This window comes from Vespa mandarinia, chromosome 1 (genome assembly GCF_050613455.1).
Source record: "Vespa mandarinia isolate Hongniang chromosome 1, ASM5061345v1, whole genome shotgun sequence".
Classification (NCBI taxonomy): Eukaryota; Metazoa; Arthropoda; class Insecta; order Hymenoptera; family Vespidae; genus Vespa; species Vespa mandarinia.
The window spans coordinates 5,780,001-5,805,300 of record NC_140810.1 but is presented as its reverse complement, the minus strand read 5'-3'; the positions used below and the strand labels follow the sequence as shown (position 1 = coordinate 5,805,300).

General features: G+C 31.3%; 1 protein-coding gene across 5 annotated transcripts in view; it reads left to right on the top strand.

Annotated features, from left to right (window-relative positions):
* The window catches only part of Mp (collagen XV/XVIII-type protein multiplexin), a 205,225-nt gene that overhangs the window by 48,848 nt on the left and 131,077 nt on the right, over positions 1-25,300 (top strand). For all 5 annotated transcript variants that reach the window (XM_085660425.1, XM_085660420.1, XM_085660434.1 and 2 more), the window contains 2 exons: positions 18,341-18,606; positions 18,811-19,086. In XM_085660425.1, coding sequence (XP_085516551.1) covers positions 18,341-18,606; positions 18,811-19,086 — 542 coding nt within the window. The remainder of the gene's footprint in view (positions 1-18,340; positions 18,607-18,810; positions 19,087-25,300) is intronic.

Sequence of the window (25,300 nt, the reverse complement as noted above, 5' to 3'; positions counted from 1 at the left end):
ATAAAGAGTTTATTGAACCTCTTATCCATATTTATATAACTATCATTTTGAAATAAAATGAGAAAGAAATAAGATGCCTAATTGATGTTAAACATTGATATTATTACGATTATTTTTCGAATTTTCTTACCTTTTTTTATACTTTATTTCTCTCGACGAGCTTGATATCGATTTTTTACTTATATAGATATATTTGATATTTATGTAAATAATATCTTTTTCATTTCTTGAAAGAATTAGATTCAATACTAGAGTATATTTTTTTTTTTTTTCATTATAGATCATTGTATGATTTATTTAAATTATTCTTCCTTTTTCTGTTTAATATTTATACGCACTTATACGCAATCGAGAAAATTAGTCGCTTGAAAAGATAAGAAGAGAAGTCGATATGGTGAAGCCGTAAAAGAAACATTTCTTTTCATGTCCGTAGGATTTAATTTTCAGACGTCGTCAAAAGTATGACGATCAAAGAGAGAGAGAGAGAGAGAGAGAGAGAGAGAGAGAGAGAGAGAGAGAGAGAGTGATACGAGAAGAGGACTTGTCATGACGACGAAGACGACGATGAGGACGAGGACGAAGACGACGAACAGAGAAAATGGAAGAATGGAAGCCAAAGTGGCGAAAGCGAAACAACCAGAGAAAGAGAGAGAGAGAGAGAGAGAGAGAGAGAGAGAAAGAGAACTTTGTAGCGGGTCGTCTGCTCGTTTTCGCTTTGTAGTGCGTCATTTTCGAGGGATCGCAACAATAGCTGATTCCTCTACGCCAAATATTAACCAATCTTGAGATAAAGAAAGAAATAAAGACAAACAGAGAGAAAAGGAAGATTTTTAATGATTCATGGTTCCGTGAAATTATTATCGAACGCTTGGAAATCTACTTCTCCCACCCCCCCCACTCCCCCAATTCTTCTATTTCTATTTTCTTCCTCAATCCATTTGCATATACTTTACTTCATTTTCTCCTATTTTATTTGATAAAGTTTCAATATTTTCTTAACGTAATGTATTTCATATCTAGGTGGAATAATTTCGAAATGTTGCGTTTACTTTATTATTGAATAAAACAAAAATTAAAGAATACAAGAAATTCGATAAATCTGCTAATAGGAAAGTTCGAAATTAACTTCAAAAGCTAAAATTGACAATCTCTCTATTTCTCTCTCTCTCTCTTTCTCTCTCTCTCTCTCTCTCTCTCGCTTTCTCTCTTACACATACACACACATGCACACACACACACACCTTCGTTATGAAGACTTTTGTCGAGCAGAAACGATCGCTCGACAAGCGAGAGAGTTCAAAGCTCGATGGGTTATTCCATGTCGACCCCTTTACAAGTACCTTTAAGCCTTTCACTTTCGAATAACACAATTTTCCGGAGCCTTTTGCGGAGTTAATTGCTTCCGATCGCGTGAAAACGCTTTTTGTTGTTACAAATCATTGCTCGTCAAAAAGAGAGAGAGAGAGAGAGAGAGAGAGGACAACGTACAAACTACAAGCGTAATACGTCCGAACTGGCTTTAGGTACGTCTGAGCCGCGTCCATCAAGAAATTTATCAAAATTAAAATAGTTTTCCCTTGACTCGGCATTCTGGTGATCGAAGCCGTCATGCTGCCAGGCCGCCGGTCAAGCCAGATTTCCTCTGCGCGCTTCGCATAATTTGCAAACCGCTGCTCAGAGACCGCAACTCGATATCGGAATCCCGACTTAACTAATTTCGAAAGTTAAGTGATAAATTAACGAAAAATTTAATGACACCTTTGTGCATTAATTTATTTCAAGTAATATTCGTCTTAATTTAACATTTAAATGACTATAATTAATCATTTTTACTTTATATAAATTCATATTTTGTATATATATATATATATATCGAATATTTTGGGTTAGATATTTTAAAGGCTCATAGTATTTTTAGATACAAATAGAAAATGTCTAATTAATATAAGTTCTAAAATTAACTCTATCGATGTAAATTAACTTTTATTATTTATGAGCGTTCAATATCATGAGTCTCTTGGCAACATATTGAATGTGCACAGAGGAATTTTCGTAGAAATATACTAGTTCAAGGTTGACAAGATAAGTTTATTATGAAAATAAGCAAAACTTATCACAAATGTAATAATGGAATATGTGTACATTCAATATGCTGTAATAATTGAATTTCAATATGTTATTAAAATTCAATATGTTTGTAATAAATGAACTGACAATATTGAGCGCTCATAAATAATAAAATTTAATTTACATCAAAAGGGCTGATTTTAGAACTCATATAAATTAGATATTTTTTACTATCCTATATATATATGTGTATGTGTGCGTATACACATCTTTTGTAATATTTCTCAAAGGAAAAAATCGAAAAAATAAGAATGCATTGTTATATTATTGTCAACGATAATTGTTATCCAATTAGTGACATTTAATACATTTTATTAAATTTATTAAAAGGTTATTAAAAGGGCCATATCCACCTAGAAATTTTTTTTTTCTTTCTTTTTTCATATTTTCTAAAAATTTCATATCCTTGAATTTTCATATCGACATTTGATAAAATCGATGAAGTTATAGAATTCTGTGTAAAATACGTACGAACTTCGAGAGTTCGAGTTTCGCTACTTGGTATTGCGCGCACGGAAAACTCGGTATAACCGTATTTTGGTTTCCATTTGCCCTTTGTCAATGTAGCCAAGAAAGGCTCTTTATAACTTTGATTAATGTTCATAAAAATACGTGATACCTATACCTGAGTGACTTCAAAAATCCAAAACAATAGTGTGTCGATCGTCAAAAATTGCTGCAAAAATTGCTGCAAATTACTTTCAACGAAAATGACACTTTATATTTGTTGTTGATGCACTCATCGAATATCGATATCGAATGAAATTACTTTGAGAATTGCAAGAACTAAGATCAGAAGTGCATCGATTCAGTTGAAATTCGATACGCAAGATGCGAAGTGAGAATTTTTTTTACAGACACAACAATCCTCTTCCTATGAAATTCCATGTAATTCCTGCTAAGGGTATTCTATACAATACTGGAATTCATGACTAAAGATAAAAATTCTTCATTTAACAATAGTAATATCATACTTAAAATTATAAACGCTGTTTTCGAAGTCGATGGACATGATATCTGAAAAATCAAAAATATCAGATAAACTGATAGAAAAATTTAAAGATCGTTTACTATCTTACTTATTTTTTTTCTTTTTTAATTGATCTTTTTTTTCAATAGTTACGTAAAGTGACGATTTCTCTTTTCCATGTTTGCATTTAAATTAGTTGTCATTTTCTAAGAGAAAATCAAAAATTGGAAAATCATCAAAAATTCATCTTCGATGTTAACTTGAATAAACCGTTTCGTATTTTCATTTCAAATAGACCATTTCAGCTGCTTAGTGTCCGTCGTCGAATATTTCTAAAAAAAATTCATCGTCTGCTGACGGTCATACTTTTTTTGTTTTTCGATATATTTGAAAGATTTTTTTTAAACCTTTCAATACATGTACTTTTGAATAAAAAAAAAAAAAACGCAGATTAATTTGTTTCTCTACCGTTAATCGTTTCTGCGAAAAAGAATTCCAAATTTCAACCTTTTTCTAAGGCTTCTAAGTGAATGATACTAATAAATCGTTAACTTATTGATTATCGATAATTTCTAACCAGTCAGTGTTCAATTATAACAGTGTCGAAATAATGGTTACGAATTTTAAATGTCGATATTAGAATCGAAATGGAAAAACTAAGAGGAAAAAGGAAAATCAGATGGTAGAAAGAGCGGAAGAGAGAAAAACGGAGAATGGGACGTAGTTGATGACATCGATTCTGTATTAAGCCTTTAAAATTACACAGAGAACGTTCGCGGAGGACTATGAGGTGCTTCTACTTTGCTCTATCATTTACTTCGGTCTTAGCGACTCCACTAAGATACCATAAATTGGTTCATGAGATTCGAAGATCGTTGTGTCTAACGATAATTGAGTTTCTTTCGCGTCTTACCATTAGTAGTAGGTATATATTTTGTAACATTTCTACGTATTCCATTCATACATATATATATATATATATATATATATATATATATATATATATATTTCGATAGATCGTATATTTACCTGTTAGTTTTTAAAATTAGAAAAAATAAAAAGAGTAACTTTTTTTTCATAAATAAATATTAAAAATTTTTCAATTATAATGGTAAAGTATTTTTCAAATTTTGCACAAATATTGTAAAAATATTAACACAAATACGTTTAACGTCATATTCTATATATAATTAAAATGTTGAAAGGATCATTGTTTAAGCGATGTGAAATCTTTAATGAAAAATTTTCAAGAACTTCGTTATCTTTATTTTTTTAATAATACATGACAATATTACGAGCTCAAATATCTATACGGTCAATGGAAAGCTTATAAATTTTCACCTTGGAATTATCATGTTCGTTGCAACTTGTCTATCCATCTTCTCTTTGTGGAGACAGTGAACTCGCACGAGGTCCTTAAAATCGCAGCTCAATAAATTTACGTTTACGACTGGTTCGTTCTTCGAGGACTCATAAAACCAATGTCCATCTTCGACCCCATACAGGGATGAGAAAACGTTCGTTTCTAAGAAAGCGAAGGGAGGGCTCATTAAATTTGATCGAGCGTAAGGAATTTCGTTAAATTGAAAAATATGAGCTTTTCGGGGTCGACTTCACCGTTTGATCGATAAAGCTACGATTATTAGGCGTAAAACGAAGTGATTCTTTGAAGAAAAATAAGTCGAATAAATATATTTCTTTTTTTTTCCGTATGTAAAATAATTTTTAATATTAAAGAGTCGAACATTTATCGAAACAAAATACGATAATACTGATATGACATCATATAATTTATCTGATAATATCTCTATTGATATTCAGGATTAATTGATTCGCGATATATTGATGTTCAAGATTAATAAAAGTGTAAATTTATAAATTGATTGTTGTTAAATATATTTTTATTGATTTAGATTATTGAAAAAAACAAAACATATATTAGTCTTAATCAATCATGTTCGTAATTAAAAAACCGAAATAAATGCTGATATTTTTTTGATTTTCAGTAGTATATCGATTTCTCTATTTATCGATATCTTTAATAACAATTGATAAAAAATATCGGTATTAAGCTTTTGTATATAATACAAATTACTTTTATTTGAAATTTAGAAATATTTTATATCTTTTGTATTTTATTTGTATAATATTCAGAAGGAATATTTATTTTCAATTCGATATCAATTTATAATGATATTAATTACAAATTAGATGTATTTAATCTAATCAAATTTATTATTAAAATTATTTTAATTTGTTTCTCTTTTTTCATTAAAAAAATATTTCGTTATCAACATTTTTAATAAATCTTTCATACTTACTCGCTATCAACGTCATATTAAATCATTAGAATTAGACACGTGATATGAGAGGAATTGAAAAAAAAGGAGAGGGGAGTACACAGCACACGAGAATACCTTCGGGCTAGCCCTCGGACGACAATACCAAGAAGAACGCGTCGAGACTAACCACTCAGACTTGGCCCCAGGGAATCTGTAATAAAGAATATGAACTCTTAGCTACACCTTTTGTGTGTCATCCGATGCTTCTCGGGCTCGTTTCGAGCTCTTTTCGAGGATAGAGGGCACTATCGCCTATGGCATCATCGGTACTCTCCGCATTACTCTTTGCGCGATCAACTACCAAAAGGAAAATCAAATTCTACAAGAGAACCAAGTGGACTATACGATTCGTGAATTTTTTTTCTATTGGAAAGGTGTCACCATACCAGCTGTTTAAATTTTGTTCTGTTGAAAATTCTCACTTTTATTCAAACCTTATAATCTATAGTATGCTTCTAATCAGTCTTATTGGAATTTCGATAGAAATTAAACGATCTTTGATTCTACGGATTGATGTTTCATTAAATTCCTAGAAATATCTTACGAATTAAATCAAAATAGGATTATATCAAAGAAAATAAAATCTTTTTATTTAAATTTGATAATTAGATATTTATCCTTAACTTTAATATATATTACACTTGATAAAACATTTAATACCTAATTAAACAGAAAGATCTACTTACCTTCCTCTCCTACAACGATACTTCCTCATTGTATCTACTGTCCTGATTCTACGAATGATTTCTCTTTATGTTCCATAGCATTCACATTATGTCTCTGCTATTTGAAATGGTGCATCGAATATCGACGTATTAATTGTTTCTCTCATTGATACGATTAAAGTCAAATATTATTCAAATTTCTCAAAGTTTCTCCTTGCTGATTATTTTAATAAATATCTATGATGTTTTATTATTTATCTGTTATGTCAGTTTGAATGGTATGAAGTTAAACGTTTCGACATATTTTTCTTTTTATTTTTGAATGTTTTAATTTCGTACATTAATGTAATGGATTTCTTACATATGCAAGAGAAACTATGAAAATTGACGATAGACTCTTGAAGGAAATCAAGGAAGTGTCTTCCCTTGAATCGACTATCTAATAACATGAGTTTCTCGAAATGGTAGAGAAGCTTTGCGAACGACAGCAGTATGCTGGTGTAAACGAGCCTCTCACGGAAGGTGTTAATTGGCGAACGAGCACGTTTTCTGTCGCTCTCCTAAACTAAGGAGAAACCAAGCGTTGCCTAATAGGCTTGCACCTAATTTTCCTTCCCGTTAGTCTGATGCAAAGGACTCTTAAGGATCTTGTTTTACTTGCTATGCGACGATGGCGGCACTATATCGACAAACAAAGCGTCTCTCAAAGCGAACTCGGAATAAATCATTCGACTTTTCAAAGGAAATTCTCGATTCTCTTTTTCGGTCTTTCAAGTGAAATGATATAGCAATCGCTTTGCAACATCTTCATTACGATAAAGAAGATATTATTTGTTAATATATTTAACAATTTAATTTTCATATGAACATGAATATTTTTTTGTTAAATAAAAATATGTAACAAGTTAAACGAAGATATTATTAGATACGAATTAAAAGAATTACGAAAAATTCATATTAATATCTTTAATGTATTAATTTTTGTTTTATCTTTCTACAAAAGTTTTGCCCATTTTTTATAGCTGTATTTATTTTTCGAGCGAGTTTAGAGTTCGGGTGGTCCACATTATATTAATAAAAAAACTATGGAATTTTGACGATGGGTCCTTCCTTTGATCTGCGACAAAATTGGCCGCATCTTTTCTTTCTCTCTCCTTCTTTCTTTTCTCACTCTCTTTCTCTCTCTTCTCTCTCTCTCTCTCTCTCTCTCATTCTCTCTTTCTGTTCGTTGCTCGATCTTCCTCTTGAAAGACGTCGGTATTACGTTCGTTCGGCTCGCGTGTCACACAAAATTCTTCTCGGAAGGCAAGACAAAGGATACGTTATAAAACGTGGAAACATACGAGGGCACCCACCTTTGACTTCGAACCTTTTCTTTCTCTTTATTCTGTTCTTCTTCTTCTTCTTTTACATCTCTACGTGCACCCTCACCCTTCGAAAACGACTGATTTACGAGCGAACTTCAAGACGAGCAGCTTTTCTTTTCTCCGTCTACTCCGAAATTTGCCTGCGTTTCAGGAAGATATTACGAATCGAGAGCGAGGGTTCATAAAGGTCGATCGCATGTTTTGACTCTTCTCTATTCTTTTTTCCCAATCGATAGATCGTATGTTTTTGATCTACGAAAGATACTTTTTCTAATATTATAATTTTTTTCGTGATATTATTATTTCTATCTAATATAATTTTTATTTATTTTTATTTTTATTTTTTATTTTTTCTATATCTTCCAACTATTCAAAGATATATTTTCACGTTAACGGGATATCAAATTGAAAGAGATAATTCAATTCCCACGTCAAAAAAATTGAAAGGGAAAGGGTAATTAATTTTTTAAATACGTACAATTTTTTAGTTTAATTCTTATTGATTTCACTCATTTTCTTCTATTCAAAAAAATTCAACATACAAAACGTTAACAAAGCTCTTTCTAATACTCAATATTCTTTTTCGTTGTAGAATTCTCTTCGTTTCTTCTTTGAGGAATAGAGAATCGATGAGAAAGGAAGCAGCATTTTGAGAAAAGTCGGACGAACCGAAGAAAGCAGCTGTCTTTTCTTTCCAAGTTTTTTGATTAAATCCGTTCCCTGTTTTCCAATTAAGAAAGAAAAAATGGCGGAAAGAAAAATGGATAGGTGGAAAAGAAATGAAAAAAAAACAATAGAGAAAGAGAAAGAGAGAGGGAGTGAGAGAAAGAGAAAGGAAGGTCGGAAAATATCAACATTCTTGTTTAGATCAGATTGGAAATAGGGCCAAATAAGGTTTCGAAAAAAATTGAAGGAAACTGTGTTAGGTCATTGATATATGATAATAGATTAAAAAAAGATTTGCGGGACAAGAGCTTTTCATTGAATACGAATAGTCAAATTTGATTAATATATAAATTTCATATGTGTTTAGATATTCTCGATTTAAAATTCATTTAAATATCACGCTTCTTTTAATTTCAAACAATAAAAATACAAGATATTTAACGTTTAGTTTTATTGCAAATCTCTTCATAATTTTAATTTATAACAAATTAGATTATTCAAAAGATAAAAATGATCGATATAACGTTTAATAAATTTAACAGATATAAAAGATAAATTTTACATTACATGTATGTGTATATATGTGTGCACGTATTTGCATGTGCATATACATGTACGTGTGTATATAATAATATAATACTTATGAAATTTAATACATTATAATATAACTTTAATAAATTTTAATTTTAATTTCGAATTGAATATAATTTAATTTTCAACTTTAAATATTTAAAGTTAAACAGAATTTCAAGTTCGCCAAGGGAAAATAAAAATGTGGAACGACGCGGAGAGACGCCGTAAATATTATATCTCTTTTTCTCTTTGTGAAACTCTCTTTTCGAAAAAAGCACTGGCAAGGGTCGGAAATAAAGTTCCCGGCGTGTTGGCTACAGCTTTTCAACGTGCTTTACTGTGGCAACGAGAACGACTACTATATACCAAGAGAGAATTCTCTCTTGGCTTCGAACGTGTGCGCGCGCGCACGCGTAAGATCCTCTTGCGATGATTCTTTTCGGCGTTTCCATTTATCATCGGCGAGAATCGAGGCGAGAGGCTTTGTATCGTTCCTTCGTAAGAAGCAAGTCGAACAATGGGGCCACAGGAAAATAATTGCGAGGATTGCCGTTGGAGCCGTGATGTCGGTCGCTGATATCATCCTGATTGGCTGTGTTGCTCGCATTCCATTTGAGGTTTTCCTCTCGCAAATAAATTTCCTTTTCACAATCCATATTAACTACCGAAATATTGAAATTATGTATTACTCCTAAGATATTTAATGGTACGTTATTTATTTCATAGAAATAAACTCTTATTTCATTGATAATTTCTGCTTAATGTTTGTTGTAAACAACAATTGTAAACAATTTATCGTAAAGGAAAAAAGGGGAGAAAAAAATTGATGCAATACCAATGTAGTTGTATGAATAATCGAATCAAGTAAAATTTGCTATTTCCTTTTTTCTATTTTGCTATTTTTCTATTTGCTATTTTGTTTTTTTTTGTTTCTTTTGGTTCTTATTTTATATAAACTTATCTTATTATCTTAACATACGAAAGATCTAAGATGACTATGAAACTTTATCATGAATGGAAAATGTTGTTTCATCGTCTCGAATATCCATGTTAAGGTAACGGTGCTTCGGGCAAAGATAGAACATTATTTTAGAATATATAGGTATATATACCTATATATTCTTGATATATATGTATTGTACCGAAGACACTATCAATATCAAATTTACAGAATGTGTAAAGATACATAGCGTGCCTTACATTCAGATACATGCGAAAGGAATTTTCATTTTATTGACTGCTTGATTTCCTTGGAATACCTGTTAACGTAATATTATTAAATTAAACAAAATAAATAAAAGGATTAATTTTTTACTGTATCCTTTTAAACGTGATATTAAAAGAGATCAAGGAATACTTGTTTATAATACATTTTATACATCGATCGAGGTATTCCCTTAAGGCCGTTGTAGTAGCATAATTCAGTATCGCACATAATGCAGTGGGACGATGACAGGCATTCCACGTAAAGCTAGATTTATACTCTCTCTTTTGTGCCCATGGGACACTTTCGACCTTTAGTAGCTACGAGGTGTGAAAGAACGAAAAGGATGTACTTGAAATTTCAGATGTTAACAATAGAGACGATTTGATTACATTTCCACGTACGTACATAAGTGACACATTTTTTCGTCTTGATTATATGTTTAATTAATTAAAAAAAAAAAAAAAAGAATTCATTTCAATCTTGAAGTGATTTCGTATTTAACGAGAATCCACTCCAATTATGAACTTTCAATTAATATCTCGCACGTTTCCTTTAGGACTCTTCTCTGTGAGGACGAATTAAGTGTCAGCCTTACTCGAAATTTTGTATTCTTCTCTCTCTTTCTCTCTCTCTCTCTCTCTTTCTTCTTTTCTTTTCTTTCTTTTTTCTCCTGCCGTTGTCGAGTACAGAAAATGACAAAAGCCGGCCTAAATCAACGAGGAGTTTTACCCAGGAGGCCCTCCAGGGGATTTACACAACGCTCCTCGCGCCCTTTTAGGACTCGAGAAGCCTTCTCTTCTCTTTCTTTCTCTCTCTTTTTCACGTACCTGCTGTCTCGTAAGTCCGACGCTTGCCTCCTCCTCCTCAGTCGAGAGTACGAGTAAATAAAGGTCTGTTCATGCGTGAAATACTTTGAGGGGAAGGCACCCTATTCCAACCGCGAAATACATGGAAACTCTTGTAACGTGAGACGAAATTGAAGCTACTGTCTCGATAGCAACACTACCACAAGTATCTACTATCACCATCGTTATTCTCCCTTTCCGTCGTTATCGAACTTTGTCCGTCCATGCGCGAAAGTAAACTCTCATCTTAACTTGCCTTTTACCGGATAAGTATTCTTCGAAGAACCAAAGGAATATGTTTATGTTACACTGTTTTTTTTTTATTCTCGATGCATCGTTTATCTTTAGCTCGATCGTTGTTTTCTTCCTTCGAGAGATCTACAGTGTAAATATCTTCTTTAGAGTAATGAGTAACTTCTGTCTTTTATTCGGCCAAAATTGAAAACCATATTGTTCGCAACATACATAATATTAAATATTTGATATATTAATAAAAACATTTTAATTTATGGAATGGTATTTGTTATTTTTGACATAAATTTATTTGATTCTGTTTCTCATCAATCAAACTTTTCGATATTGAGAGATATCTTTGAAATTGCGATTCTAATACAATTTTTTCAATTGTTTTTAACCAAAGCTATGACTTTTTTACTTTATCTAATAAAGTGTAACATTTTTGCAAGCCCGAAGGCCACGGGTTTGTCAACTATTGCTTTAAATAATGCACAGATATTGACATTCTTTTAAAAAATTTTTTTTTTTTATTACCACGGATTCTAGCATGTATGACCAGTGGCATAAAAAAGCTCATTGGACGACGTGTACGATTGATGGTTCATCGCAATACAATTTTAGTTATCGTTTTTGTTCTTAGTAAAAATGTCTTTCAATGAATTTCAAAAACTAATTTTTTGTTTGAATATTTAAGTAATTATAATAATCTATAATTAATAAAATAAGATGATTTATTTCTTTTTATATTTTTTTTTATAAAATATTTCCAATATAATGATGGTTGATTTTTACAAAGAGCTGCCTCATGGAGTAAAATAGAAATAACAACGTCGGTATGTTAAATGTATTATATTGCTTTATGTACTTTTTTCAAAAAACGAATATGAATTGTTTTATTATTAATGCTCAATTATTTATGACCATATGGAATTTTTTTCTCTCATAAATAAAATGCTATGTTACACTTCTAATGGAAGGTGGTAATAAATTAAAGAGAATAATAATAAGTTTCTATCTCTTATTTAATCTTTCATTGCTTCGAAAGGCATCAATGCAATTATTAAAATTTTACACAGCTCAAGTATATTTATTTCACGAGGAACCCGTATGCGCTTTGATTTAGACGAGTCGTTTCATTGTACAACAGTTCCGTTGCCAATTAACGTTTTCGCGGCATCACAGCTATTTCGATCTAGACTTGACTGGGAGAGAAGGAGAGAGAACGAGAGAGAGAGAGAGAGAGGGGGCAGAGAGAGAAAGAGAGAAAGAGAGACCGAGTTGAGCTCTGAAACAATTAACGTAACTTTCCGTGTAAATAAAAGTCTGCAACATCTGTCCGCCGGCTTTGAAGCCGGACGAAGTTTCTTCGGCTTGCGGAAGCCTTTCCTCAAATTTGTCTCTTTCTTTCTTTCTCTCTCTCTCTCTCTCTCTCTCTCTCTCTTTCTCTCTCTCCTCTCTCTCTCTCTCTCTCTCTCTCTCTCTCTCTCTCTCTTGTCAAGCACAACAAAGGCTATGGAAGCGGATACAAGTTTGTTGAAACAGGATAACGTTGAGGGGATTATAAGAAGAGTGATAAGGAAAGATGAGTCCGACAAGGTAGATAAGACAAAGTAAAATGTAATGCGGATCATGTGAGAAACTCTACATTACGAAGAGCTGTCTCATTTCTCGTGTAAGCTAATTTTCATCGTTTTTCGCAAATAAATCAATCTTTAAAACAAGTAGAAAAATTATTCACTTATGTCATTAATATAAATAAATGAAGACAATAATCGATCAGATACGACGTCATAAATTTAAAGTATTTAAAATTTTCTTCGATTTTCTTATTGTTAATGATTTATATAGAATTTATTCGTCAGTTTAATATGATATAACTATGATGTAAAAATTATTTAATCGTCGTAAATCTAAAAACGGAGGAATGACAGTTTAATGGAATCAATGATATTCGATGAAATTATTTTTATAATGTAAGATTTTATATATACATATATATATTATATATATATATTTATTATATTATATTATATATATTATATTATATATATATTATATTATATATATATATAATATAATAAAACATTGTATAGAAGACTAATCGAAGTAGAAAGAGTTCTGTTCCTGTTCATTGGCCGAATTAGATAGTAAAGTAGATACGTGGGTAACTGAACGGACGAGACGACCTTCCTGGCGCCATCTGTACGTGAGAATAGGAAGCAGAGCAATGTCTGGTAAAAACGTTCCATTACTACTGAAAGAGAAAATTCCGCCATGTCACAGGGCGGCAGCTTTCAAAGAAGAAAAAGAAAAAGAGACAGAATTCTCACTCTCTCTCTCTCTCTCTCTCTCTCTCTCTCTCTTTCTCTCTCTCTCTCTCTCTCTCTCTTTCTCTCTCTCTCTTTCTTTCTATCGTAAACGGTAGTTCGCAGAAAAATTTCTTCCAAACTCGATTTCTCCCTAGCTCCCCGTGGATGTCGTCTTGAACCGTTGCATCTGTTTTTCTTTCCACCTAAGAACGTTTTCCCGACGATTACTCGCGGCCCTTTTCGAAGCAAAACTCCGACCGCAATCTCTCCTAATCTGATTTCGTTTACAGCTTTTACCATCCGTTCGGTAGCTCGCTTGTTCGCGACTTTTCAAAGCGTACTTTCGACTTTTCCGTAGCTCTCGTTCGTCGTTGTTTCTTTTACCATTCAACTTATCTTTTCTTCCTCCGTTCGAAGAAAATTTACTAAAAGAAGTAAAACCCACGGGAAACGTGTGCACTTCTAAAGATTGAAAGGAGTTATCTCACAGTTATCAAAGCAAAAAAAAATTTTTCATTATAATGATCGAAAGTGTATTTTATTTTTTGTTTTTTTTTTGTTTTTTTTGTTTTTTTTTGTTTTTTTTTCTATAATATGTCAATCAAGAGACACAATTTATCTCATTAATTATGTTATTATCTTATTAAATTTATTATTATGTAATATTAATTATGTATTATCTTATTAAATTTATCTCAAATTTTTCAAAGTCCAAATTTATTACTCTTATAATTGTCATCATATTGATAGAATATAGAGCTTAGTTATAATTGTACAATTCTAATTGTACTCTGTATCTATTTATAAGATAAAGAATATAATTAATATTGAAGGTTTTACTAATCAGTTAATTTTATGAGGATATACATGTACTTTCGCAAGTATAATTATCTCAAAACATGCAGCGTGTCTAAGCACGAAGGAGGATAATTAATAATGTGTTATAAGAAACGATAAATGCAAGTGTTGCTTTAGACATACAAAGGCTGCTGTCTGACTATGATGTTATTCGAAGTAAGAAAACTGTGAATAAATAGACTGACAGATGTTGTCAGTAGTTTTTATTAGTCACTTCGTCCGTTACTACTTTCTTACAATGGAAGAAAACGAAAGTATGTGTTTTTCAATTTCGCACAGAGTATAGACAGTAAATTCGTGGGAAATTATTTTCTATGGATTTTCAATCTTGATAAAATTTCAGTTTACTAGGTTCCATGTTTGATGAATCGCATTCATTTATCGATTTTACAAGAAAACTTACTAGGAATAAAAATTTGTATCTTTCTTAGAAACTTTTGCAATCTTTCAAAAGTGACGATGAGTCTCAAGAATCAGAATTCTCGAAAGACGTTGCACTTCTCGGAATGATAACAAACGATTCGGGTAAATAAGAGAAAAAGTTGGAGTCGTTGATGTGGCAGTGCCAGTTTCGTGTCTACTCGATGCTTTCAAACTTTCTGATGGGAAAATTTTTTTTTTTCCTTTTTTTTTTTCCTTTTTTTTCCCCCCTTTATATCTCTTCCTCTTTCTCTATCTTTCCTCTTGCTTGTTCCTTATTGGAAGAACTTTCCATCGTAGAGCCTTCGTAGTTTGAGATTTCGATATTAAATATAAGAAAAAGAAAAATATTCTTTAACTTACTTTTGGAATGTCAATCGAACCTTTTGCTCTTTTTATAGAACTGTCGACGAAAGCGGATAAATTAAAAGTAGATCCTGCGATATTATGAAGTGACAATACCATAAAAAGTTCTCTCATCGAAAGGATTAAATTTGAATAAGTAAAACATATTTCAATAATCTTCTATCTTATATTTTCTTAAAATCTAATAATAATTTTTTATATAAAGATTAAAAATAAGAAATAAATAATATTGGTCATTAACGTATATTTTCTATATTAACTTTTTCTTTTCTATGTATATTTCTCGTCAATACAATTTTTCAAAATAAAAAATATCATTTTTATTCGAAGTAACTAATATGTATGAACGAAGAGAGATTCTTTTTGATCTTAAAGAACAGTTAAGTCGCAGAAAATGTTCTTATTCGTTGCATACGATTGATCTATCGAATTAAAATGTACGACGATCGACTCGTCGTCGTGGAAACGAGTCTCCCGTGGAAATTGTGCAAAAGCGCTGCCTCGCTGAACCGAAGAAAAGCTTCGTCCCACGGGAAAGCTCTGGAAACTTGCTGAAACGGAAGAGTGCTTCCTGCCGTCGGCGTCGGTATCCTATTATCCTATTTCGCCTGCGTAACGGACGTACATATAGATAATACATATAGTTGAATTGCATCGAGCGTATATGTACTGTGTCGTTTGTCGCCGTGATTTTGTGAAATTTTGAAATATCAATGTGAAAGTGTGTACTTTTTGCCGGGCGTAAAGTTGAAATGGATTCTCGGTATGAAAATTTTCGTTAGCGTTCAACGGACCGAATTTTATTTCATTTATTTTAACGTAACCGAAACAGAAAATACATTTTGTTTTCTTTTTTCCTATTTAACTTAACGTTTTTAAATCTGCTTTGTACCTATGTTATGGTAACATACGGCACGTTTAAAGATAATTCGTAATAAAATATAATTTAATCGGAAATGTAATTACCAAAAGAATTCATTATTTTGCACGTATTTTACGTATTATATTATATATAACGATACATACGTAACGGATCATTGGAGAAAGCTCTTGTACTTGTGGCGTATGTATATGATGTTCTCTGGCTTTATTCGTGTTGTATTCGCCCGTGTAAATCACTTTCCGCATACATCAAACTTTGGATGTAACATATTGTTCTGAAATGTAGAGAAACGAGACGTGCTCAACATGCAATACGATATTTCGAAGTGAATAATTATTCGAAAGGTGTTCTTGCTTTGGTTTCCTCCTCCCCTCTCCTTCTCTCTCTCTCTCTCTCTCTCTCTCTCTCTCTCTCTCTCTCTGTCTCTGATTTTGTTTTCTGCCAAATAATATTCATAGTATATAGGTATGACAACACATACATGACGAAAGAAAACAAATAGTACGATGATAGAGCAGACTAGTATGCACATTATATCCCAACTTTGTAAAAAGATGAATAGATGATAAAAATGAACAGAAAAGGATAAATATAATAAATATGAGAAAATGAAAAATAAAAGCAGAGGAAAGGGAAAATAAACAATTTTCGACTGATCGCTCGTTTTTTACCATAAACAGAAGTTTAAACTGTGATAAAATTTTGTCAATGAAACACGAAGTAATGATCTTATAGAGAAATTATCATCAATAAAAATGGAAGAAAAAGTTATTTTCTGATTATATCTATTCATAAGTTTAAATGATTTTTCTTATTATTTTTATGACAATTAAGCTCATAAATTTATATATACTTTGATCTGATTTTTTTTTCTTTTTTAATATAAGCTCAATGATAGAGTTAGAAACAATGCCTTTCTTTGCGGTAATTTCAATATGACATGGAGGAATATATCAGGGAAATATGTAAGTGGAAGAATTCACAAGCCCTGTTTGTGCTAGCGATCAAGTCTCCGGTTGGACAAATAGCTCATCGAGCATTGAAATCTTTGATTTCTCTACCATTTTATATGAATATATAATTATCAATTATAAATAATTTGTAACCATATATATATATATATATATATATATATATATATATAAATAATAAATATATATGATAATGCATAATAAAAATCTTGATTGAAGTCGAACATTTTTGTCATTTTAAAAGTAATATTGATTTAAAAATGTAAAAAGAAATTAAAACAAGTATCTTTTGACAAATTTTTATCTTGGTTAAGATTTATCTATAGATAGATAAAAAAAATTAGTGAAATCAAAGAATTAAAAAAAATCGATATTTTCCAACAAACGAACTAGTTTTTACTATATCGAATTTTTTAAAAGTTACTTACTAATTGAACGTGTAGCTCGAGCTTACTGCAAGGTAATAAATATCGATTATCGGTGTTCTCGCTTATGTAGCTGTGTATCGCATGACACAAGTGCATATGATATATGACATAAAATGGCTCTGTGTGTCTGCTAAATTATTAAATACCAAATCATCGAGGGAACGTTATATTTCATCATTATAGATCGTTGTTGGCGTTAAATAACACGTCATTTTACGTATATATAACGGATGTCAAAATAATTGAGATATTCGATGCCTCAAAATATTCAGTAACCACGAAGCACGAATAATTCTTACTTACAATAAAAATAATAAATAGCAGTGTCATCGATTCTAATTAACTAAGAAAAATTTCACATAGAATTTTAAGGCAATTATTATGTTGCTATTCCATTAAACTGTTTATTAATTTTAATTTTGATATTTTCGCAAAATACCCATAGGCCGTTAATATTTTGTATTTTAAGAAATATTAAATGTTGGGGTTAGAGAATTCCTTACGGAGTATTCAAATGAAATGAATATTTCTCTAAAATAATATTCCAGCGTTAACTGTGTGCGTTTTACGAAATCTCTTCGACATGTTTCTACTTTAATTCGAATTCTACATTAATCCTCATTGAAGAGAGACATATATGAATACACGAATAAGTCGCGAACAGTCTACCACATTGACTGATATAGTTATGATGATATATTACTCTGCGGTGCTTCAACTACCTTAAAACAATTTACATAAAATAACTACGACGCAAATGTTACCATTATATTTTTGATATTATGAATGACCAATTGAAAAGTAAAATTTATTTTCAAGAAATTTTCCTCGTAACATTATCGAAAATAAAATATATAAAGAGATCGAACGTATTAATGATCTCTGATGGAAAATGAATGATTTTAATTTATTGTAGATATTTTATTTACTAAATACGACTGTGAAAGAGAACGAAATAATTAACGTTGAATATTAATATCGAAATATGTCATTCTTCTGTATTTTATTGCTTTACCTTAACGATTATTAATTAAATTGATTCCAATCTTTCATGTTTTTTCCTTTTTATTTATGAAACTATAAAATTATGTAATTGTTTATTTCAGAAACAGTTTATGATCTGCTCGTAACTACGGTAACGTCAACGGACGACCTCAATTTTTATATTGACGATGGCCTCGACGGATTTCCGGCTTTTGGTTTCCGACCTGGATCTGAAGTAAAACAACCCTATAGACTCTATCTTCCTGAGAAGTTGCCGGCCGAGTTTACTCTGTTGGCTATTTTTAAACCGATTTCCTTTAGGACTAGCTACCTCTTCGCAGTTCTCAATCCCTTTGAAACTGTTGTGCAATTGGGCATTCGAATTTCGGTAATTCTAAATAACTATATTTAAATAATGACGTTTTATTTTTTTTTTTTGTCATTTTTTTAATATCTAGTCTTTGAATTATTTCCATAACATTTTAATGAATCTAAATAATTTAAATAGAATAATATTTATAATTGAAATTTTCTTTCTTAATATATGAACAAAAATATGATAATATTTTCTTTCATCTGTTTTTTTTTAAAGGATGGTCCAGGCTCTAATCAGAATATTTCATTGGTTTACACGAACTCCGATGAGCATTCCCATTCGGAAGAAGTTGCCAAATTCACCGTTCCAAAGTTGACGAAAAAATGGTCCAAAATCGTCATCAAAGTGTCTATCACCGATGTTACCTTATATTTGAATTGCCATGAGATGGCTAGGCAGAAGGTAACCAGAATTCCTTTGGAATTAGTTTTTGATACTGCCAGTACGCTTTACATGGCTCAAGCTGGACCACATATTCAGGAGAGATACGATGTAAGTTATTTGAACATTATTAAATTACTTGTTCTCGAAATCGATTTTGAAACTTATAACAATCAAGATGTTTCGTTTCAATGTGGAAGAAATATCATGGAATATTTTTATTAAATTATAAATTATCTTTTAACAAATTGAAATATATTTCAACAATTTTTCTACCTCGAAACGAATATACTTATTATCGTTTTAACTTTCTTTCTTTAAAATTCACGAGTTTGGTTATGACGCGTAAATCTAAATAAAAGATTCAAGATGACAATAATCTACAATGGAAAGAGAATAAATCCTTGTACGTGGGGTATAGAGTGAAATCACCAAACGAGAAACATTTAAATTTGCATGAAATAATAAATTTAAAAAAGGATTTGTAAAATAATAAATATAATAAATTGTACATTTAAAAAACGGAAAAAGAACGCAGACGAAATTATATGATTTTCTTTTTTATTTGTTCAGTTATACTTATAATGTTTTTACAGTTTTTTCAAGTTCTATTATCATTCTTATATGAACAGATGAATAGAATCGAAATAAAAAAATGAACTTAACAACGTCATTCATCAGACTCTTCTAGATTTGCGATAAAATATAGGTATTCACGAATTTCAAAAAATTCTCTTTAAAGTCTTGTCTTGTCAAAAACTGAATGATCGATGAATAAAGATTATCGATTTTATTGTGTCGAACAAACCGCGAGAACGAAGTTGGATCGTTTGTTGAAATATCCATTTTTTACGTTACATATATAAAATATTCACTTTTCACGATATATATGTAGCCGTATATATTATAAATTATCTCAATAAAACCCAATCAATTTTTAAAAATAAAATATTTAATATTTTTCTGTTAAAGAGAATATATACAATTATTATATTCTCTTTATCATAATTTGTCATTAATCTGTGTTTAAAATTTATTTAATCGAACGAATATTAAAGTTAAAACTCACGAAAGGATTGAAATATTACATAATATAATAAAAGTGCATAAAATATAGGATTAGTAATAACCATATGCAAAACATTTTGTAGAGGGACGATTAATCGTTAAACGTGACTCCATTGGCTTTGCAGAATGTCACGAAGCTATCCATGATGATTTAATCCGTACAATAGTCGATAGGAAACGTGTTAATGGTAACGCCGCGAGTTATCTAGCTATGACAATTAGTTTCTATTTGAGACGCATTGTGATTCTCGAGTAAATGGCCGCGCTTTAAACAGTGTACAGGCTTGGTCGTACAAATGATTCATGCGAAACCTTTGTTAATTAGTTGCTACCGGTAATTGTTGCAACGTGGCTCTGGTCAACATTTTGTTATAATTACATTATGTTCTATTGGTGCGACGAAATGCTACAGTAGTGGCGCCATAATTAATAGGATACGTTCACACGACGAATTTTGACCAGACTTGCCATATTTTAGTCTACCAATCGATCATTTCTTTCACCGATGGTATTAACATTAAATCCGTACCACCTGCGTTTAGATATGTCAAAAAGCGGAATTAATTTTCCACCATTTCTTACCAGAAACATTAATCTTCGTTTAATCGATCTCGTTATTACGAGTCGTTTCTCGTAATATATTTTACAGGGAACAGATGAAAACCGAATTGTCAGCGTTTATCAAGTTGTTTATCCGAATATTTTACAGGTAAATGCATTGGGCAGATTTAAATTCGCATAAAATCAGCCAGTGTTACGTAGGTGTATTAATTTTTGTCGCTATTCGATTTGAAAAAAATCCAGATTTCTTTTTATTATTATTATTAATATTATTATTATTAATAATATTCTTGTTCTTTTTATTTAAATTATTCTTAATGATGTCGACATTGATACTGTAATTAAACAGAAAGATGACCATCTTCTAATCAGTGATAATCAAAAACAACCGATGTCAATATTCATACGTATGAAACTATTGATTTATCCGAAAATATTCGAGAAAAAATCAAAATATCATTTTTTTTTTCAAAATATCGATACTATATATCCTCGTGAAGTACAACTTAATAGTTTATACGAAATTCCCTTTTTTTGTTTTTATCGTCAAGGGATTTCCCAAAATCTCCTTTCATTTTTTCATTCCTTCCACCATAAAATTTGAGCAATTAAAAGTGCAAAATTCGTTTAAGCTTTCGAGCTTTGTAACTCGACAAAATGGAAATAAAAAAAAAAAAAAAACAAAAAAGGAAAAACACTCTACATATCGGTTCGCGATAAAAATTCAACGCATTCTGTGTGAATTGGAAAATACTTAGCTTTAAACCGTCATTTTAAATGAATTATAGATTTACTGATTCAATCAAAATTTAATGTAAACAATTTAGAAACTTTTGAAATTTTCAATAAGACAATGGAACAATAATTACTTGATTATCTAAGTCACAATATGTATTATAGTCATAATATTAGGGAAAGTATAATTATTAATTTAAATAACGAAAGTTCTGATATATTTTTTAACTCATTTGGAATTCAACTTTTCTTTTTCCCTTCTCAAGTATGCCGCATTTTGAAGCAATACAATTGAACAAAATTTATAAGCTATACGATCGTTTGCACTAGTAACGAAACGAAAGAAATAGAAGAGAACGAGAGAGAATAGCATTGATATTTCGATTTTCATTCAATGTTCGACGTTATATCACCCTTTTAATTAACTCACACCTGTTTTGTTATTTTTTTCTTTTTTTTTGGTTTCCTTGTTCTCTCGTGTTTTACATGCTCTCGTGCTCTTGTTTTACTTTTCCCGAGAAAGGAAAACGTTAATATCATTGCAAACATTGTTTTCATAAAGTTTGTGGGAACATTTCTCTATAGATCAAAGAAAATTCTTTTCTTTTTTTTTCTTTTTTATCTTTCTTCTTCCTTCCGTTTCTTTCCTTCTTTCTTTCTTTCCTTCTTTCTTTCTTTCTTTCTTTCTTTCTTTTTTTTTTTTTTAGATTTGTTTTCTCTCTCACTGGATTTATGTTCATAAATATTATAAGCACACTAAAAGAAAATAAAGAGTGAAATTATATGAGAGATACAAACGCGAGAAACTCTAAATGCCTCTTCATTGCAGCGTGTCCTTTTAGTGTCACGATACGTCCGTACGGTGGACGTATCGACGCATCAACAGGAATATCGTTCAATTTGTGGCGGATTATTTGAGCGAATAAATCGGCCGGGCGTACCGATTAATTTCACTCGTTGGAATTGATATTTTCGCCATGGCTCTGACGCTTTTAATTTACCTACCTTCGTGTACACCTTGTTTTATCCGATTTCCCATTACCTTGTTTTTTTTTTTTTCATTTTTCAATAATGATAGAAAAAGAAGAAGAAAAATATTGATATCGTAGTTACTAGATGGCAGAGTGAATAAATTTATAAATAAAGAAAGATAAAAATAGGAAGAAAGTAAATACTTGTTACGATTGAAATTATTTTTGGATCTTTCTTTCTCTCTCTCTCTCTCTCTCTCTCTCTCTCTCTCTCTCTTTTTCTTTTTTCATTTTCTGAGAAAGAAGATAGTCTCTCATTTTTCTTCCAAAACACTTAAAAATCGAGTCATCAAAAGTGTTAGCTTCGCAAATTCATTTTTTCTCTTGCTCCATTGACATCAACCGAGCAATGTTGTTCTTACTGGATGATGTTATCGATTGTTTGCCAATGTTTCCATTTCGTAGCTTCACGCCCTTCGCCTCTCTGACTCTTAGCCATCTTCTTTTTTCTCCTCTCACGGTTGACTTCTTGATGTCTTTTCGGAATAACAACGGGAATACTGGGGAGAAAAGTTTTGCAGTCGTTCGAGCTCGCACGAATCGCAACTTCTCTCTCCACGCGGACTAATCTCTATAAATTGAGAGAACGTGGCACCATCGGAAGGAAGGAAGGAAGGAAGGAAGGAAGGAAGGAAATGAAGAAAGGAAAAGGAAGAAAAAGGAGAAGGACTTCGAACGATAGAATGACAACAAGCAGAGCTTGCATATTTTATATTCGACGTGATATACTTGGCCGAGTTTTCATAAAACTTAACGTGCTTAGTTTGTTTTTTTAAATTAAATGTTGAATCGTTCAACATTACCGTAAACTTTGCTTAACTTAACTTATGTATATGCATATGTACTTATGTTAGGTATATATGCATATATGTATTTGTGTGCATGTATATATATATATATATATATATATATATATATATATATATATATATTATTTGTCACGCAAGAGAAACATAAAAGTTGACGAAGCAAACGATCTTTCGAGAGAAGCAATGACGACATTTTAGCTTCTGGATGAGATTGCTTCCGAGGAAATACGTGATCTAGATCTTTCGTCTTCGAAGAAAGACAAAACTTTCCTTCTCTCGGTATGATATAGATTTTATTATAATAATGCAATATATTCGAACACGAGGAATACTTGTTCTATCGAAGGAAGTATCTCCATACATACATAGATACATCTTATCTTCTCTACGTATAGTCATCAAATCGCATGGTCGATGAAATTGCAAAATGCGCTCGATGGAATGATCAAGAACAGAGGAAAAATATTTTCAGAGAAAGAAAGGAGAGTGTAACAAAATTGAATGTTTTTAGATATCTCTTTTTTTTTTTATGAAAAACGATTAACCCTAATTTGAGAGTATATAAAATTAGACAAAGACATTTTTTTTTTGTTATTATTATCATCATCATCATCCTTTTTTTTATTATTACCAATCTAAATTTGGAACTCGAATATATGTCTTGTCTATTTAAAAAAGCTCTATGTGTTTGGCTGTTCGTATAACTCGACACATAGTGTACTATACTAGACGTGCTGCGGAAGAAGGCGAGGATTAAATAAAGAACGAGAGACCGGATGCGATTCATGCTTCACCACTATCCGTACCACTACCATCAGCATCACCAAGGCTACCACCTCACCACGTACTTACGCTATACCGAGTCACACTCCACTTCCTTGGTGTTTCTCTTCTCTCAAGTTAAGCGCTTCTGCTTTTTAATAAGCACTCTTACGCTCGAAATTACGAGCACGTTTCAAACCATTAATCAACGACGACACTGTGTACCTTATTTTCTAATCCTTTCTCTCTTTTCTTGTACTCTTTTTTTCTTTCTTTTTTTCTTTCTTTCTTATTTCTTTTTTTCTCTTTTTTTTTAACTCTCGAAATATACACTGGAGCAAGTCGAGAAAGATCCAAGCTTCTTTCTCGAAGTTTAACGAGGTAATATTTGTAGTAAGGAAAGTATCCTACAAACGGGATACCTATTGTATCCCTGTAGCAAACGACATATAATAAATTTTGTCGTTGAAAGCTGGCTATTCGAGTGTATAGTATAATTTATTCGAGGCGACAACTAAGAGAGAAAAAGAAAGAGAGAAAGAGAGAGAGAGAGAGAGAGAGAGAGAAGAAAGAGAGAGAGAGAGAAGAGAGAATTAAAGGGAATTCTCTCTCTTTCTCTCTTTCTTTTTCTCTCTCTGTTTCAAGACTTCGTTCGAGTTTCCCCGCCTCCTTTACAAAGTCATTTGAATTCTCGCCTTCGATCTTTCTAATTCTCAGCAACGTACCGTTATTCCAAGAGTAGTACCGTCGTCATTGATGTCGGGATAGGGAGCCGTACGGGAATTCTCTTCGTACTTTTCCGTGCGCTGAATCGAGAACCGCATCAATTAATTTACGAGTGTGATTTCCGTTTGCCGCCGTTACGATCACTTTGAGTGTAACCAACGTTTCGAGCTTTCGATCATTCTACTTACCTAACTTTTCATCCACGTGTAAACACTTTATTTACAGATAAATAACGCCCATGGAAATAACTTCTGAAAGTTATTTTTTGCGTTGAGTTGAAAAATGAACTCTTGATAAAATCGATACTACTCATTTCCTACCTTATCGATGACTTCCATTTTATCTTTATTTATTATATTACAATATTTTATCTCTTTTCACATTATATATATATATATATGTGTGTGTGTGTGGGTAGTTCTAAAAAATGAAGAAAGAATTTTCTAAAAATTCGATACGACCGATCGTTTCTTCAACCTTATTGATTTTTCTTCTAATTACCTTTTAACTCATCGATATAAACTTTCTATTCGAGTTATGAATTAATCGAAGTTCCAGAAAGTTTTGCGAATTTTCAAAGTATTTTGAAGAAACTTTAGAATGAGATAAGAATGGGAATAAAAAAAAAAGGAG